Source organism: Ictidomys tridecemlineatus, chromosome 4 (assembly GCF_052094955.1).
Source record: "Ictidomys tridecemlineatus isolate mIctTri1 chromosome 4, mIctTri1.hap1, whole genome shotgun sequence".
Lineage (NCBI taxonomy): Eukaryota > Metazoa > Chordata > Mammalia > Rodentia > Sciuridae > Ictidomys > Ictidomys tridecemlineatus.
The window spans coordinates 205,668,440-205,686,694 of NC_135480.1; the positions used below are offsets into that span (position 1 = coordinate 205,668,440).

General features: G+C 53.4%; 1 protein-coding gene across 2 annotated transcripts; it reads left to right on the top strand.

Annotated features, from left to right (window-relative positions):
- The first annotated feature begins 163 nt into the window (after positions 1-163).
- Positions 164-18,255, top strand: Pomt1 (protein O-mannosyltransferase 1). 2 transcript variants are annotated; one of them, XM_013356644.3, is made up of 20 exons: positions 164-402; positions 1,673-1,822; positions 3,044-3,150; positions 3,298-3,348; positions 3,978-4,124; positions 5,261-5,372; positions 5,690-5,755; positions 5,844-5,937; positions 6,190-6,345; positions 7,220-7,350; positions 7,692-7,787; positions 9,486-9,578; positions 11,266-11,362; positions 13,116-13,208; positions 13,459-13,579; positions 13,976-14,073; positions 14,621-14,734; positions 15,971-16,097; positions 16,964-17,141; positions 17,468-18,255. In XM_013356644.3, exons 2-20 carry the CDS (start codon positions 1,701-1,703, stop codon positions 17,640-17,642), a joined length of 2,178 nt encoding a protein of 725 aa, XP_013212098.2. In that variant the 5' UTR covers positions 164-402; positions 1,673-1,700; the 3' UTR covers positions 17,643-18,255. The 2 variants fall into 2 exon arrangements, with proteins under 2 accessions (XP_013212098.2, XP_005321150.2); XM_005321093.5 differs by lacking the exon at positions 164-402 and adding an exon at positions 1,005-1,163.

The following is an 18,255-nucleotide window of genomic DNA, read 5'->3' on the forward strand; positions in this document are numbered from 1 at the left end:
GTCTGTGTGGCCTTGGGAAAGACACCCAGCGTCACCTTCCTTTCCCTGAAGCGCGGGTCCTGCTGGGTGAGGTGGTGGTGCCCACCTGCATTCCCACCGCTGGAGGATCAAAGGCGAACGGCCAGGGCTGGGTGAGAGCGCCGCCTGGCACGTGGGAGGCACGGGCTCCACCCTCATCACCACAGTAAACTCATAAATGAAGGCGTTATGTCCACCTACAACTAACGACCAAACCAAAGGCCAGTCTGGGCAACCTAGGGCCAGACTGGGGGGCCTGGGGATGTAGTTCAGGGTGCGGAGCCCCTGGCCACCCAGTACGAGGAGCACCAGGGCATTTTAAACGGCCTGTAACGTACCTACTTCAGAGGGCAGTGCGGGGCCACTCGGCGGGCCCAAGGCCAGGTAAGAGAACGACTGCCCTCCAGCAGCAGGGACCGCTTCCCTCGGGCTCCCCCAAGTCCGCGCGAGGGCCAGGGGCACCGCTGCGGGCCGCGCCCTCCGCACCGACCCCGGGCGGCCGACCTCGGGGGCACTCCAGGGTGACGCGGCCCCCGGAGCCAGGAAGCAGCAGCACCCTGGCGAGCGCGCCGCATGGGGGCTCGGGCGGGTGCAGAGGGCCGCGGAGCCCGGGAGCGCGCAGGCCTGCAGCCGCGGCGGGACAGGTCCGGGGCGGCGCCGCCCGGCTCGGAGCACTGCCCGCGGCAGCCAGCGACCGCCCGCTCCCTTTAAGAAGACCAGGCGCCAGGCAAAGTGGGCCCGCCTGTAACCCCAGCGGCTGGGGAGGCTGAGGCAGGAGGATCTCGAGTTCAAGGCCAGCCTCGGCAGCGGGTTCAACCCCTGGTACCGAAGGAAAAAAAAGACACGTGTGCGCAGACACTCCACAGGGATCCTGGAACGCCCGAGCGGGGAGCAGCCCACCGGGCAGCTCCCAGCGTGCACTCCTGTGGGACCCGGGCCCGCGCCCTCGCCGACTGCGCACGCGCGCCATTGCCCTGCCCAGTGCGCGCACGCTGCGGCTCGACCCCGCAGGCTCGGCGAATCGAGCGCCGAACGGTGGATCGCGCGGGGTCCCCAGAGGCTTGGTCCCCAACGGTCGGCCTCCTAGGAGGTTCCGAGGCTTGACCCGGCGCCGGGAGCGCTCTGCCGGGCTCCGAGAAACCCGAGTACGTTTGGGGACGCGAGCCCAGCCGGAACTCGGAGTCCGTCAGTGCGGGGCACTCCGGGCCGGGGCGTCGGGGTCCTGGCGGCGCAGGGGCCGCGCAGCCTCGCGGGGACAGGAGCGCCGGGCCGCGGAGCTGGGAGGAGGCGGCTGCCGAGGCGGCCTGGGGAGAAAGGGGCTCGCCGGGCAGGGAGGGCAGGCCACCGGATGCACGCCGCAGGCACCGGAGCTGCCAGTCAGGGGAGGGCCCGAGGGCCACCCCAGGCCACGACCTTGAAGTGGCCCCGCCCCCAGCAGGTGCCCGTGAAGCGGGTGGTTGAAGTGAAATTCCTGAGCGCCCGCCAGGGGTGCCGCCCTTCTGCATCCCAGCGGTGCCCCGCGGGCCCCCCGGGCCGCCCTGCTCGACCCCGCCGCTCGCGGTTCCTCCTGGTGCCCCAGGAAGCCAGTCTCCAGCCCTTCGCCCTTCGCCCGGCCTCCCGCTGGTTGATGGCGGCTCGTCCCTTCTTTGCCCAGGTGTCCTCCAAGCCTGCTCTCCTGCACCATGTTGGGAGTTCTGAAGCGCCCTATAGTGGTGACGGCTGACGTCAACCTGAATGTGGTGGCTCTGACTGGAATGGGACTTCTGAGCCGACTGTGGCAGCTCTCCTACCCGCGCGCTGTGGTGTAAGCAGACGACTGCGTGGGAGGGTGTCCAGGAAGAACTGTCATGTACACATGCTGGGGAAGATCTGCCACTTGGCTACACCCCCAGCCCCCGTTAAATGGCTGCAGTAGAGGGAAATGTGCTACCAGCCATAGATTTTCCGTTTTAAAATCGGAGGGTAGAGGATTGATGGATTTGGAAGTGAGTCTTCCTTGTTTAGGGTTCTCAGAGCCTGGCTGTGATCATAATGGGAAGTGGTTGCTTTTGTTATTGAAGGGCTGCTTATTAACACACATGTTCTTTTTTAACTTTTTGTTATGGAGAACATCAAATTATATACAAAGTAGGGAGAACAGTATAATGGTCTCCACCAATATGTTCATTACCCAGCTTCAGCTGTGATCAGCTCATAGGCAGCCCCCACTCTGCAGTGGATTAGTTTGAATTGAACCCTAGATGTGTTTCATAAATAATTCAGTATATATCTTTAAAACGTGAAGATTCTGGGCTGGGGTTGTGGCTCAGCAGTAGATCGCTAACCTAGCACGTGTGAGGACCTGGGTTCAATCCTCAGCACCACATAAAAAATAAATAAATAAAATAAATGTATTGTGTCCAACTACAACTGAAAAATAAAATATTTTTTAAAAATAAAAAATGAAGATTCTTTTGGGGGAAGGGATAGAAGATGAAAATTCTTAAAGTCATGTAACTATGATCATTATCACACTTAAGAAATTGATAGCAAAAAAAAAAAAGAAATTGATAGCATTTCCTTGGTATCATCAGCTTTCCCCCAATTGTATGACAAAATTTTATTGCAGTTGGTTCCCAAATGTCTTCCTTTCACTCCGGCAGCTGTTTTGTTGAGTCATCAGATCTGATTCTAAGTCACAGTCTTAGCAGGTGCTGGCACCAGGAAGAGCTGGAGTGGGATTCCCCTCAGGCCTATGAGGTCTTTCAGTAGGTTGGCCAGCAGTACGCACCTGTGTTGGAAACAGGAGCTAGGATCTGTCTGAGTGCCATCTTATGTTGGTGAATTTTTCCACCCACTTCCCTGTGGATGGATGATGTTGTATATGGCTTAGTATTTGGGGACGGGGTACAGTTGGAGCAGCAGATCTGACTGACACTGCTGATGACTTACCTAGAGTCATTTGGAAGCACAAAGGCATTCATCCACTCTCTTCTTGGTTACAATTCAGATTTCTAGTTGAATGCAATGTTTTGTTTGTTTTCAGTTTTGATGAAGTGTATTATGGGCAATACATCTCTTTTTACATGAAACGGATCTTCTTTTTGGATGACAGTGGACCACCATTTGGCCACATGCTGCTGGCCTTGGGAGGTAAGATTCATTAGTAGCCACTGCCTTTTGGGCTCTCAGTGAAACTTATCAGTGAAATTTCTTGAGGGCAGAAACTGTCTTTTGTTTATTTATCTTGTTTCCTTATTGCCTGCCACAATATTCCAAGAAATTAATTTTCTATTTTAGGTTACTTAGGAGGATTTGATGGTAACTTTTTGTGGAACCGAATTGGAGCAGGTAAGAAAAAAAAATAGCTTTGATTTTGCTTCTTAATGTGTGCATAATAGGAAGGGGAAATAATGGTTTTCATAGGAATTAACAATTGCCCTTTATTCATCTGAGTTCAGGGTATGATTTTCATATAGGTGAAAAACTTTTGAAAAGTCTGATAAAAGTTTAGTGTTTTGTTACTGTAATTATTTCATTCCTAGTTTTTGGTACATGTATCCTGTGGCATAATTTTGTAGTTTTGGAACTAGATGGGGTACATATAAATGAACATTAACTTCAGAATCTTTAGTCTGCATTCTGTGTTTAGTGAGAACTGCTTCCTAGACTGCATAAAGCTCATTTCAGAGCAATTGGGCCTATTGGTGATATCTGTATACCTAGCTACTTGGGAGGCTGAGGCAGGAGGATTGATTGAGGACAAGAAGCCAAGGCCAGCTTAGGTAACATAGCAAAACCCTGTCTCTAAACAACAAAACAAAAATTCAAAGCTAGTTTCAAAGTCTTTACCCATAGTCTACACACTCAGTTGTTAATGTCATCCCCATTTTATGAACTTACATCTTAGAATCTAACCTGCGGTAGGTGCAGATGGCATGCCCACAGTTCTCAGCTCCTCTCTGTTGTTCCCTTTCCAGAATACACCAGCAATGTGCCTGTGTGGTCCTTGCGCCTGCTGCCAGCACTTGCTGGGGCACTCTCCATCCCCATGGCCTACCAGATAGTGACTGAGCTCCACTTTTCTCACTCTGCTGCCATGGGAGCTGCCCTGTTGATGCTTATGGGTAAGCCCCGGGCCCTGCCTGCTCCTGGTGCCACGAAGGGAAGAACGGTGCTGGCTATGCTGACGTTTCAGCAGGCGGTGAGGGGAGCTCACATGCTTCCTGGCATCCCACACTAAGAAGCACATCCAGCTCATGAGTTTTGATTTTAACACCCGACCCCAGGCTGTCCCTTGGCTGTGGGAGTGCTGGACTGTGTGATTGACCCTTGTCAGTAGTGGAGGTGTGGCTGTATCAAGAGAGGCCTGCCAGACACTGCTCCAAGGCACCTGTGTCTTCACTTGGTTGTTACTGATAATCCTCCTCTACCCCCTCCCAGGCTTTGGCCAGTTAAGATGGACTCATGAGCTAGTTTATCCTCTTTCAGCTTTGTTTAGGAACAGATGGAATTAAATCAGCTAGACTGGTTCAGTTAGAAAAGTTAGACTACAGAATAAAAGAGATACCAGTATGGGTGATAACTCTCTCTGAGGTCCTGTGCCTATATAATGTTTTTATGTTCACAGCGCTCTGCAAAACTGGTATTCTGCAAATAAGAAAAAGGCTCAGAGAAGTTAAGTGACTTGTGTACTCACAAGTTATCGGTAGATGTGATTCAGACTCTTATTCTTACCTGCCTCTGTGGCTCTGGGGCATGTCCTCTGCTAGCCACCCCACTTCTGAACTTTCCACCTTCAGATTTTGTGGCACTGTGGCAGGTTGTCTTTGTGTTAGTGAAGTACAGCCAGCATCTGTATCTTAGTGTTCTGCATCTGCAGACTCAACCAACTACGGATCAGAAATTAATAAAAAAAATTACACCTGTATCAAATGTGTATTTATTTTTTCTAAACAAGACAGTAGAATGACTATTTACATACTATTTACGTTGTGTCAGGTGTCTTAAGTAATCTACAGATGATTTCCAGGGAGGATGTGTAGGTGTATGCAAGTACTGTGCTTTTCTTGTAAAGGACATGAGCATCTGTACCCAAGGATTCCTTGGGGGCCGTCCTGGAGCCAGTTCCCCTGGGGGGACAGAGTGAGTCCTCTGTCTCCAGTGTGAATGTGCTTGTCTCCTCTGTCTCCAGTGTGAATGTGCTTGTCTCCTCATTTGCACGTGCCACCTTAATACTCACATAATTTCCTGTCTGTAACAGAGAACGCCCTGATCACTCAGTCCAGGCTTATGCTTTTGGAGTCGTTGTTAATATTTTTTAATCTATTGGCTGTGTTATCCTACTTGAAGTTCTTCAACTCCCAAAAACACAGGTATGGAAAGTGGGGCTGTCTTTCCTAATTTATCAGAAAAAAGATTCTAGATGGGCTCTAAGACCTTTTATTTTGAATACTTTTCAATCATCTAATATTTTGGGGGGTTGGCCATTGGCACATGACTTCATAAATATATCCTCATTTTTCTTTAACTTGCTGGAAATTTTTCCTTAGGAAAAAAAAAGCATTCTGTTGGGACTTTAACTCTGGGAGATAGTGTGTGATAGAACCAGCCAACCCAGAGACTTCTCAGGGAAGTGTGTGCCTTCTCTGGCCTCTGTTCTGTAGTCCCTGTCCTTCTGTTTTTTTATCAGCCCTTTCTCTCTGCAATGGTGGTTCTGGCTGGTGCTAACCGGGGTCGCTTGTGCCTGCTCCGTTGGGTGAGTGAGCGCCCCCTGTCTTGGGCAGGGCTCTCCCCTCCTGTGTGGCCGTGTCCCATCGTGGCCTTATTCAGTTCTGTCTTTGCAGCATCAAATACATGGGTGTTTTCACCTACTTGCTTGTGCTTGGTGTCGCCGCCGTCCATGCCTGGCACCTGATTGGAGACAAGACCTTGTCAAATGTAAGTACTGACATCAGTGCAGCATTAGGCCGGCCTGTGGGAATGACAGGTCCCAGGGAGTGTTGGGTGCAAAGACCTCAGTGCTCAAAGCTTCATGTGCAGACAAGCCAGGCAGCCTGGCCTTTTAGCTGTGAGGGCACCTGTGTGTGGGAGGGCGAGTTTCTCCTGCTGACTTTTTCTAAGCCTAGCATCTGGACGTGGACATATCTTGCCGTGGAGTAGGAACTGACTTTTTCTTTCATCTTCTGGCAGGTCTGTGTGTTTTTTCACTTGCTTGCCAGAGCAGTGGCCTTATTGGGCATCCCGGTCATCCTGTACCTACTCTTTTTCTATGTCCACTTGATGCTGGTCTACCGCTCTGGGCCTCATGACCAGATCATGTCTAGTGCCTTCCAAGCCAGCTTGGAGGTAAGGAGGATGTATTAACATTGTCAAGTGAGCATTATAGGAATTCAGTCAAGAATGTATCAGCCACATCAGTAAAGGAATCCTGAATACAGTAATGCTATGGAATAAATGAAGAGGCTGACTCGCTTTAATTCTCTGAATGACTCTGGGCATTTTGAAATGCCTTACAGGGTCTGGCGTTCATTTATATTAACTGCAAATACAGTATAAGATGAGTGTCCCTACCCTAAAAATCTTGAAATCCAAAATGCTCCAAAATCCCTAACTTTCCAAGTGCCAGCGTGAATGCTTAACAATTTCAGATTTTGGAACATTTCTGATTCAGATTTTCAGATTAGAGATGATCACCTGTTAAGGTCTGTTCAGATATTCCAAAATGCAAAAAAAATCCAAAGTCTGAAACACTGTTGCTCCAAGCATTTTGCATAAGAGATGCTCAGCCTGTAGGATGGACCAAGTGACATGGGTAGGAGTCAGTCTCTGAGCCCATTGGGCCGTCTCTTCGCCCCACTCTGAGTTTTCTCATCTCTCTCTCTCTCTCTCTGGTGCTACTGAGGAATGAAGGCAGGACCTCGGGCTACTGGGCAAGTGCTGTAACCCTGAGCCCCACTGCAGCCCAAGACATCCCATAAGCTGTGTCTCACAGGAATTTTATGGGAAATAAATGCGGGTACAAGCGGAAAACTTAGCCGAGTGCCTGATCCAGGGGCAGCACTCTCTCCAGGAGCTCTAATCGTAATTCTTAGTGAATAGGACACAACTGCACGAGTTAATTATAACCAGCTAGATAATAGCAGTTCCCAGTACCCCTGCCAGGGAGGCTGGTTTAGGATCTCACTCCCACACTCACCTTCCTCCGTTTCCATTTGTCTAGGGAGGGCTGGCCCGCATTACCCAAGGCCAGCCACTGGAGGTGGCCTTCGGTTCCCAGGTCACCCTGAGGAGCGTCTTTGGCAAACCCCTGCCCTGCTGGCTCCACTCTCACCAAAGCACCTACCCTATGATGTAAGGAAAGTGAAGATCATGGACTGTTCTGTCTTCTCACAGCTCTGCTGACGTGGGTGGCTCTCACTCTCTGAGAGCAGAGGCGCTGTGCTCTGGAGCCACCCAGGAGTGCTGTGGCATATGTGAAAGCCTAGAGCTGGGGGCGTGGTACGGCACACTGGCTCCTCGTGTGTCCTCCAAGGATCTGTCTGACACTAGTGCTGCTCTCTTCGTATCCTCAGCCTCATTTTCCCCCACACCTCACTAGGTGGTATTTGCTGAAGTCTGTTTTACCTCTGTGGAACCTGTGGGAGAACAGCCATGGGTCCTTGGCTGACCACTCTGTTGACTTTCTCACACAGATATGAGAATGGCCGGGGCAGCTCCCACCAGCAGCAGGTGACCTGTTACCCCTTTAAGGATGTCAACAACTGGTGGATCGTGAAGGATCCTGGGAGGTGAGTACAGGCCCAGCACTCCACAGCAGAACTTAGCAGGCCTGGCTGGACCAGGTCCTTGGGCTCTAACTGGGTCCCCCCACACAGCACCCTTCATTGAGCCTGGGAGGCTGGAATGCCCATGCAGGGCCTCCTCTTAGAAGTGTCACAGGCATGACCCAAACTCCCCTCTTCCAGTGCCCTTCACCACCACTACCACTCCTCTCAGAAAAATAGAATCTTGCTGGGCATGGCTTCACATGCTATAATCAATCCCAGGACCAGGAGGCGAGGCGGGAGGATTGTAAGTTAAAGGCAGCCTCAGCAACTTAGTGAGGCCCCAAGCCACTGAGCGAGACTCTGTCTCAAAAAAAATGGCTAGAGATGTAGCTCCATGGTTAAATGCCACTGAGTTCAATCAGTAGCATCACCTTCCTCAGGCCTCTGCTCACTCCCCATGCCTAGGCTCTGGCCTCTGCCTGCAAATTAGATTTCAAACCTTCTAGGTCCTGTTTCCACCACCTGCCTGTCTCCACTGCCTGCCCTGTCCGCTAGTGGCCATATTCCTATTCCTATGTACCCCAGTGTTTCAGTCGGCTTTCTCCCTGCTGTGACTAAAAGACCAACCACAATAATCATAGAAGAGGAAAAGTTTATTTAGGAGCTCATTGTGTTCATAGATAGCAGGCTCCATTCCTCGGGACTCGAGGTGAGGCAGGACATCATGGTGGGAGAGTGTGGCAGAGGGAAGCAGCTCACATGATGATCAAGGAGCAGAGAGAGACTCCACTTGCCAGATTCAAATATATACCTGGCACCACGCCCCCAGTGCCCACCCCCTCCAGCCACAGCCCACCTGCTTTCAGTCACCACTCAGTTAATCCTATCAGGTGATTATTTCACTGATTGGGTAAAGGCTCTCATAACCCAGTGTGAGGGAACACCTCACATCCAACCATAACACCCACTCCAGCATCAGCTGCCATGGAGGGGTCCTCATTACCAGGCACTCTTCTGCTCAGAACCCCCCTGAGCTTCTGATGCCCCTAGAATTCATCCCCTGCATGAGGTGCTCCTGCCCCAGCCTCTGGTCTCCAGCCTTGCCTGCATGCTCAGCTCTCAGGCACCTCTGTGTCCAGAGCAGGGCACAGAGGTGACTGAGAGCCCACCTGGCTGGACCTTCTTATTAGGAATGTGAAGGCCGGGTCCTTGGGAGGCTTCCTGGTCACCCTGTACAGCCTCCGCACCCTCCTGCTATCACCATCACCCCTGCCTCCTGTGTCCACTGCATGCAGCTGCTGATGTGATCTGCATGTTCATTTGCTCCTTATCAGTTTTGCTCACTGCAGTGATGTGAGGGCAGCTGGCCACCACCTGGCTTGTCCAGCCACTTGTCAGCATGTGGCCCAGTGTCTGGTATTTAACCAGTTCTTACTTTGGTGGCAGACGTAGTCACTGTTCAGCATTTGTCACTGTAGCATTTGCAGACAAGCATGACAGTGGCAGACAATCCCACATGGCCATTTGAAAAGTGACCTTAAGCTTTAGAAAGAGGTTAAGTGAAACCATGCCATGGTTCCACACAGCATTGTCTCTGAGGTGTGGGTGGGTGGGCAGCTGCGGACCCCACGGTCTCTGCTGTCAGTCTGGAGCCCTGGCACCTCCTGGAGAGCTGTCGGTTTTGGGGTACCGAACCCAACAGCACCACATCTTCCCCAGGCATCAGCTGGTGGTGAACAGCCCTCTGCGGCCTGTGCGGCACGGGGACGTGGTGCAGCTGGTGCACGGCATGACCGCCCGCCTCCTCAACACGTGAGTACCTGCCCCCTCACCCTGGCACACTTGTTGCTTTTGGATGTCCTCTGCTGCCACTGTCCAGCAGGACACAACTGCTGCCCGGCACTTGTATGTGCCTTAGGGGTCAGCAGGGGACCCGGGGACACAGCTGACGAAAGGGCTTTAAAGGAAACACCTGGTGCTGGTAAGATGGCAGGCCCGGTGCGTACCAGAGTGTGAGGCGCAGTCAGAGCCATACCACAGAGGGTGCTCCGGTGCTTTCCACATAGACAGAGTTCGGGTGCTCCTCTGTAAAGCAGCATACGTTTAAAATGAATTTCAGACAGAACTCCCCATGTCGCCAACCCAATCAGGACTGAGTCCTCTTGCTGACCTGCCTTCTCTACAGTGGCCACTGCTCCTCCTGCTTGGGAGCCACTCTCCAGCTTCTCCCTCCCACCTCCTCTGGGTCATGCTGCCAGCCGGCTGGTCCTCACCCTCGTGCCTTGTGCACCTTCACGTGCCAGGACCCCACTTCTTAGGTTGTCTCACCTTGTCCGGCGTAACTGACTCCTGGTCCGTGCCCTACCTCCAGCCTCCCCAGGAACGCCCACATCCCGCTTGGCTGCACAGGGGGCTCGTGGTACCCGGTTCTGGCTTAGCTGCTCCTACAGAGCCCGGATCCTGTGAGGTGTCACCTTGACTCTTCTCTGTCCACTCCTACTCACCCTACAGAGGGTTGTTTGCTTCTCCTCTGAACCCCACATCCAAGTCCAGGCCTCCTGAGTCCCCTGGCCCCTGCCACGCTCAGGCCCAGGCCACCCCTTGAGAAGGTATAGTGCGCTGGCATTGCTCCTCTGCCCACAGCCCTCTGGCGACTTCCCATCACCCTCATTCTGTCCCGGTTGAGGCCCTTCGTGTCCTAGCATGCATCACCCCATCGCCTGACCTTCCTCCTAGTCCCAAGTGGCCGAGCATCGCACTTGGGGCTTTTGCCGCACCTCCTCTCTGCAGTGTGCTTGGACTCAGTCCCCAGGTCCCACCCAGGGCTTATTCCAGGCTGTTCACCACCAGGTCACCTCATGGGAAGGCATTTCCGGGAGCCGCCCGGTCTGGTTCCCTCAGGGCAGATCTGGTCCAGCTGGGCCACCTGCACTCCCTGTCCACAGTGTGGGGAGCTGTCTTCTAGAGGCCACAGAGGTTCCTGCTGCCCCTGTGTCTGCAGCACCTAGCAGGGCTGGCGCAGGGGTGACGGGTCACAGGCGATTCAGGAGGACCTGGTGCTCCTGGCCAGTGTGGCTGGTCTCATGGCAGGCTGCCCCCCACCACTGCCCTGCTTGGCCCTGGTCAGCTGGGGGCTGGCCAACAGCTCTGCTGCCAAGCTCTGCATGGCAGTGCTGGGGGCTCTGGCTCTCAGACACGGAACCCCCAGGCCCGTGATGACCTTGCCTTCCTCTGATTCACGGTTCCCTGGTCCAAAAAGCGGGGTGGAGACACCACCCAGTTATGTCACAGCTACCCTGGGAAGACCATCTGTGTGCTCCCTGAGAAGGGGCAGCTGAGGGGGTCCTATTCAGCATCTCACTGCCAGCTCCAGGGGCGTGTCCTCAGGCAGTGACCACTAGCAGGGACCCAGGTTGTCCTTTAACCAGCTGCCTCTTTCCCTTAAAGAAGAGTAGCTTGTAGGCAGTTTCTGCAGCTGCTCCATCTGCTTGGCTTCCAGGCATGATGTCGCGGCCCCACTGAGCCCCCACGCCCAGGAGGTCTCCTGCTACATCGACTACAACATCTCCATGCCCGCCCAGAATCTCTGGAGGCTGGTGAGTCCACGCAGAGTGCCGTGTGGGCCACTAGACCGTCAGGAGCCAGGGTGAACAGGGCGCACTTTCCAGTTCGGAATGCCCCGCTATGATTTCAGGTCATTCTGATGCAACTGCAAAGTGGGGTCTTTGGTTTTATTCACAAAGAAGGTCATGAAGTTTTCGCTGGGAGTAAATATCTGCTCCTCTGTGGAGAGCCTTCGAGCTCCTGGACCTGGCTGGATGTTTTGGGTCTGCTCCAGGCAGGGCTGCCTGCTCGTACGTCTCCCCGACCTGCCACTGTTCACCCGCACAACCTGGTCCTCACTTGGGACCTGAGCTCCGACCACCCTGTGACCCAGGGGAAGTGCCTCTCAGCCTGACAGGTCCTGCTTCTCATGCTCCCATAGAGCAGCAGCCTGCAGCTGTCTTTCCCCCAGCCACCACTTGGCTCCCCCAGGAAAGGCAGCGCGCAGGAGGAGTGCAGTTGCTGGGCCTCTTGCCCCTGAGTGCAGGGACCCGGATGCTCAGCACAGTGAAGTCCGGACATCCACCACGAGAGTCAAGCTTGCTCTTCAGCTACCACTGGTGCCCACGGCCTCCTTTGGATCTCAATAGGGTGACCACACACCAGCCTTGGCGCCGCCCTTGGTGGCTCCCTCCATAACGCCAGCGGTCTGCGGAGACTGGCTGTGTACTTAGCCTGCTTCTGCCCTTCTGCCTTCTCTACTGCGCACACTTGTACCCTACTACCCCACCTCCTCTGAGTGGGCCTTTGTGATGGGAGCTCTCCCAGCGGAAGTCCCACTCAGGGTTACCTGTTCCTGAGTGCTGTACCTCCCTCTCGGCCATCTTTTTGCCAGAGGCTCCATTGCTGGTCCTGCTCCTCCACCTCCCTTCTGGTGGCACCACATGCCCACATGTCAGCTGGAGTTGACAGGATGAGGAAGGAGGGTGTGCCCCAGGAGTAGCCGCCTGGCCCCAGAGTGACCAGCTGGATGTCTGGGCATTTGCTCCTGTTCAGCCTCATGGGTTCCCTGGTTCTTGTCAATAAAATGGGGTTCTCATGAGGCCCCACTGCGTCAGGCTGTGACAGGACAAAGTACTCTTCATGTCCCAGAATGAGGAATCCCTCCCTGGGGACCATCTAAGCTTCATGTGAACCAACTTCATAGTCACCAGACAGGGACTAAGGAGTGCCTGCCTCTGGCCACCACGCTCTACCCCCAGGTGACCATGCAGGGTGGAGAGGACAGAAACTCTTTAGTCTTTTCAGTCTCTGGGGGATCCTGTCTTGTGTGGCCTTTGGCAGGGATGGTGTGCCTTCCCATGGGCTGGACCAGAGTTGTGTCTGGGGCACTATCCAGGATAAGCCCCTCGCAGCCCCCTTGCTTGTGAGCTTCCCCCTTTGTTCAGAGCCATGTTAATGTCATTACTTGGTGACTGGTCTTCATTTTTGCATTTAAGGAAATTTGAGAAAGAATGGAACAATTGTCAAGATCCATTTTTGGTGCTGGGTTTGCTTTTTTTAAAAAAAAATTCTTTTTAGTTGCAGATGGACATAATACCTTTATTTTCTCTATTTCTATGTGGTGCTGAGGATCGAACCCTGTGCTTCACATGTGCTAGGCAAGCACCGTACCGCTGAGCCATAACCCCAGTCCTGGTGTTGGGTTTTTTGCAGTGCTAGGGATCAAACCCAGACCCTTGTGTACACACAACAGTACTCTACCTCTGAGCCATGCACCCAGCCTGACAGAGTCTGCTTTTGCAGGACATTGTGAACAGAGAGTCAGATAGAGAAGTCTGGAAGACCATCTTGTCAGAGGTGCGCTTTGTGCACGTGAACACGTCCGCCATATTGAAGGTAGGAAGTGCCACTGGCTGGCTTGGCTATGGAAGCCTTGACTCTCATAGTCTGTTCCCTGAACTCCAGGCCAGAGCCTTCTATAGGAGGAGTACTAAAGTCACTGCCTTGTGTATTTATTGTACATGGAGGAAGGGAGTTTTTATAACTGCTCAGGGCAGAACCCTCGGGGGACATCCGCAGTGGAGCCATCAGGTAGGCGGCCCGGACTGCCTTCAGACGTGCCCTTTATCTTATTTGGTTTTGCCAGCTGAGCGGGGCACACCTCCCCGACTGGGGGTTCTGGCAGCTGGAGGTCGTAGGGGAGAAGCTGTCACGGAGTCACCATGGGAGCATGATGTGGAATGTGGAGGAGCACCGGTATGGCAAAAGTGAGTCCTCTTGCTGTCCCCTATGACTCCCACCATCTCCAACACTCAGCACCTGAGAAGACACTGACAGATGTGGGTTTGGCAGGAGCTGAGCACTCCCCACCTCAGTGGCCATCCCAGCCCTTTGTCCCCCCATGAGGACAACATAGGGCTTTTCCCAAGGGCCACAGGGAGAAGCTAGCATACCCCCTGCAGGCAGAGAATTCTGAGTGGAGAAAGGCCCTTGTGAATGGGGGTGTGGGGTGTGGGCAAACTCGGGATGGTGCAGCGCGATGAGGTGTCAGGTGGGCTGTTGGCAATGCAGGGAGGTGAGTTTTTTGCCAGGCTGGTGGCTTCCGTGTCAGCTCCCTGGCTTTACTCTGCTCCTATCTTTGGTGTCCTGTTGTGTTCTGTCAGGCCAGGAGCAAAGGGAGAGGGAGCTGGAACTGCACTCCCCTACTGAGGTCGACATCAGCAGGAACCTCAGCTTTATGGCCAAATTCTCGGAACTGCAGGTGACAGGTGGCGGGAGGGAGCTGGCTTCTGCTGTGTGGGCTGAGCTCTGCAGTTCCCAGCGTTCATCTTGGACCTGGGACCTCAGACTCAGAAGGCGTGTCTCCCCTCTCTCCAGTCTGAGTGATGTGCGGAACTTTGGGGCCCTGGGCCCTGGGCCCTTGCAGTCAGGAACAAGGAGGTCCAGACCAAGTGTGAAATTATAGCCTTGCTACAGCATCCTCAGGTCACCCAACAAGTCCAAAGGGGCCACTGTCAACTAGCAGAGGCCTAGAGGAGTCAGGAACTCAGAAGGCCTGGACCTGAACATGAGCCCAGTGGGCACTGAGTCCAGGCCCCCAGTCACAGAGGATGTGCTGGGTTAGAGTTCAAGGCCCCTGACCAGGAGCACTCATTCTGCCTGCCCTGCGGCTTCTATTGCACAATCCAAATGAACTTGAGGTTGGATAGTTCACAGGCAAGGGGCACAGTTGACAAACACCTTTGACAAAACCTGTGTGACCTGGAGCACCTGTCATCCTAACAGCTGAGGCCCATGCTTTGTTGCAGTGGAGGATGCTGACGCTGCGCAGCGAGGACTCTGAGCACAGGTACAGCTCCACGCCGCTGCAGTGGGTCGCCCTGGACACCAGCATCGCCTACTGGCTGCACCCCACAACCAGTGTAAGAAGCTTGTGACAGCTGGCGGGGGCTTTGTCCCATCCTTGGGAATTCCCTCTGGCATTAAGAGCAGCCAGCATGTCCTGGGTTTCTGCCAAGCCTGTTCTAGCAGCAGACCAGGACTTGGTTTTCTCGGGTCGCTGGGCAGCGTGGGCCAATACTCTATCAGATACTGAGAGTAAGCCTCACACTTGCCTGTCTAAGAAAGCCTCAGCTTTGTTGTTGTTGTGGGAGAGCGCTGTTGCCCTTTTCCTGACGGAAGTGGTTTGTAAGATGTCATCCGCATAGCGCCTGGTAGGCAGGCTCACCAGGGCTCTGTTTATGTGCGTCTTGTCTTCACATCGCAGAGTGGAGGCAGCCAGCGTCGGCTGCAGTGGATGCTCAGGGAATACTCGCTGAACGGGCAGGTGGTAAAACGCTTCCTTCTCACTCAGTTGGAGGAGAGCAGCCCTTGTGAAAAGAAAGTACCAGGAGCAGGTCCCAGGGCTTACCCAGCATTTGTGCAGAAGCGGGGACTACGTACCATTCCATGAACAGCTTTCTCGTTAAAAAATGAATCTTACCGGGCACCATGGCACACACCTATAATCCCAGTGATTTGGGGGTCTGAGGCAGCAGAGTCACTAGTTTGTGGCCAGTCTCAGCAGCTTACTGATATCTTGTCTCAAAAAGAGAAAGAAAATCTTAGGAATGAGGGTGAATCTAGTGTCATGTCATACACAGGCTCTGGGTTCACCCCCCAGTGTGTCCCCTGCCCAAAAATAGAAAAAAAAAAAAAAAACTCATTTACTCCTAGTTTTCAGTTTTAGTTTACAAAATCAAGAAACCTAGCATTTTCCTAGAAGGATTCTCCTTGAGAACAGGTCTCTCCAGGTTAGGGTGAGACTGGAGGATACCAGAATGAACCTGTGTGGTTTTTGTTTGGCTTTTGATACTGTGGGTTGAACCCAGGGCCTCGAACATGTTAGGCAAACATTCTACCACCAAGTCACATCCCGCCCTTTATTTTATTTTGAGATGGGGGGGGGGTCTCCAGAACATGCTACACTGGCCTTGAACTTGCAACCTTCCGACTTCAGCCTCCCGATTAGCCAGGATTCCAGGTGTATGCCCTGCACTTGGCTGCCTCTGCTTTTTCGCCCTTCACTGTAGTAGAGTAGGCGTGTGGTTTTCTTTAACACGGCAGTTTCCCTCTGCACAGAGGGCAGGTGCCTGAGAGTGACTCCCATATGCTTTCAGGCTCAGATCCACCTGCTTGGAAACATTGTGATCTGGGCCTCTGCCAGCCTCGCCACAGCGGCCTACACCCTGCTCTTCTTCTGGTACCTGCTCAGACGTCAAAGGAGTATCTGTGACCTCCCTGAGGGTTGGTGCAGCTCCCCAGCTCCTTTTTCTGCCTCTCCTTTTCACTGTGATGAGATTTCTCTTGCTTAAGTGACAGCCCAACTGTACTGGGAACCTACGCCCTAAGGCGTAGGTAGGGAAATTTCCCTCAGATAGGGAAATACTTTATTTTCGACTCCCTAACTGGTGGCAGTTAGGTTTCCTGGTGTTGTTTCTGGCTTCTCCAGCAGGAAGGGTTATGGCCAGTAGTGCTCTCTGGCCTTCGCTTAAGTTGGCTGCATGTACCAAAAGTGGCTGGGAAAAGAGCAGCCGACAGGCGTACCTAGGGCTGATGATTGTCTGCAGCTAACAGAAATGCACTTGAGACCATCTTGAAACAGAAGCGAAAACTACCAGTGTGGGGTGGGTGTCCCCAGGGCCTGGCCCAGGTCCCAAAGACTACTGGAACTGCATAGCACCTATGCCCCACTCTATCTCTGCTCATCTTTCAGTGCATGACCCTTCTCTCTGTTGACTTTCCATGTAACTCTGAGCTGGTGGACAAGTGCAGCCCCACCTCCATAAATCCCAGAAGAAATGCCCAGATGAGAACAGGTGGCCCAGCTGGACCAGATCTGCCCTGTTCGGCCAGCCCAGGCTTCAGGGGCCCAGTGATTAACACACAGCAAGGCCTGCCCTCTCACGGGGCTGGGCCATCACAAGACAGTGGTGGTTATGTCCAGGCAGGAGGCTACAAATTCTCATGACTCTCCTGTCCACTCTTCCTCCTGAGAGTGGGAAGGTTGGGAGCGAGAGGTCAGGCACTGAGGTTGTAAGCCTGGGATTTAAGGGTGAGCCCATGGACACGACCCATGTGGCAGTGCTGCTCTGACATGTGCCCTCCTGCAGATGCCTGGCGGCAGTGGGCCTTAACCGGGGCCCTGTGTGTTGGCGGCTGGGCACTGAACTACCTGCCCTTCTTCCTGATGGAAAAGACACTCTTCCTCTACCACTACCTGCCTGCATTCACCTTCCAGATCCTTCTGCTCCCAGTTGTCCTGCAGCACGTCAGTGATCACCTGTGCAGGTTGGCAGCAGGGCTGGGGGTCATGCAGGCTGCTTTCGGTGCAACGTGGGCTGGGAAAGGCACAGCCAGCCAGGTGCAGTGGCCACGTCTGTAGTCATAGCTACTAAGGAGGGGGAGGCAGGAGGATGGCAAGTCCCAGGCCTTCTCTCAAAAAGTAAAATGGTTGGATGTAGCTCAGTGGTAGAGTACCAAGGATCAGGGGGAAAAAAGTCCACAGGCCTTGGCAGGTGACCATGTAGACTATGGATTCCAAGAGAATGGCTAAGCAGGGTCACTGTGGAGCAACAATCAGGCGTCCTCACAGTGCTTTGCACTGCTGCCCACAGGTCCCAGGTGCAGAGAAGCCTTTTCAGTGCCCTGGTCATAGCCTGGTATTCCACTGCATGCCACGTGTCAAACATGCTGCGCCCACTGACCTATGGGGACAGGTCACTCTCACCCAGTGAACTCCAGGCCCTTCGCTGGAAAGATAGCTGGGACATCCTGATCCGAAAACACTAGCAGAACAAGCACAGCAAGAATCGTCTGGGCTGGGGTAGGACAGGGTCTCTTATAACCATTTTTATCTTTGACAAGCAGAGGGCTGTCAGCCTGCAGCCTGGTGGGCTCACAAAGCCGCCCTGGAACTTAATTGCTTAATTGTGGTTTCATTCTTAAAGCAGTCCTCTGAAGAGCACATTATTTGGAGGTTTTATTTTTCTGAATAGTGAAGAACATGCTCCCTCCACGCCCTCCCACCCATGAGGCCCCTTAAGCTCAGACATGTGAGTTTCAGTGGCCAACACAGGAGCGACATGTGAAGGCAGGCCAGTGACCTGCGAGCCAGGACCTGCCCAAGAGGCCCTCACGGTGTGGGCTTGGTGTTTGATTTGATGGATTCACTCAACTGAGCAGGCTGTTCCTGTCCTCAGCAAGGCCCTGCAGGCCGCCCTGGACAGCCGTCTGGTGGTGTGGACATCTTTTTGAGGCCTACAGCAAATGCTGTTTAAAGACTGACTCCTCAGGTTGCTTTTTAAAAACCCCTTCTGAGATTTTAGTTGAGGTTGGGCCACCTGTACATTTCCCTGCCCTCCCTTTGTCTTCTTTTCTAGTGGAAATAAAAGAGACGAACTGA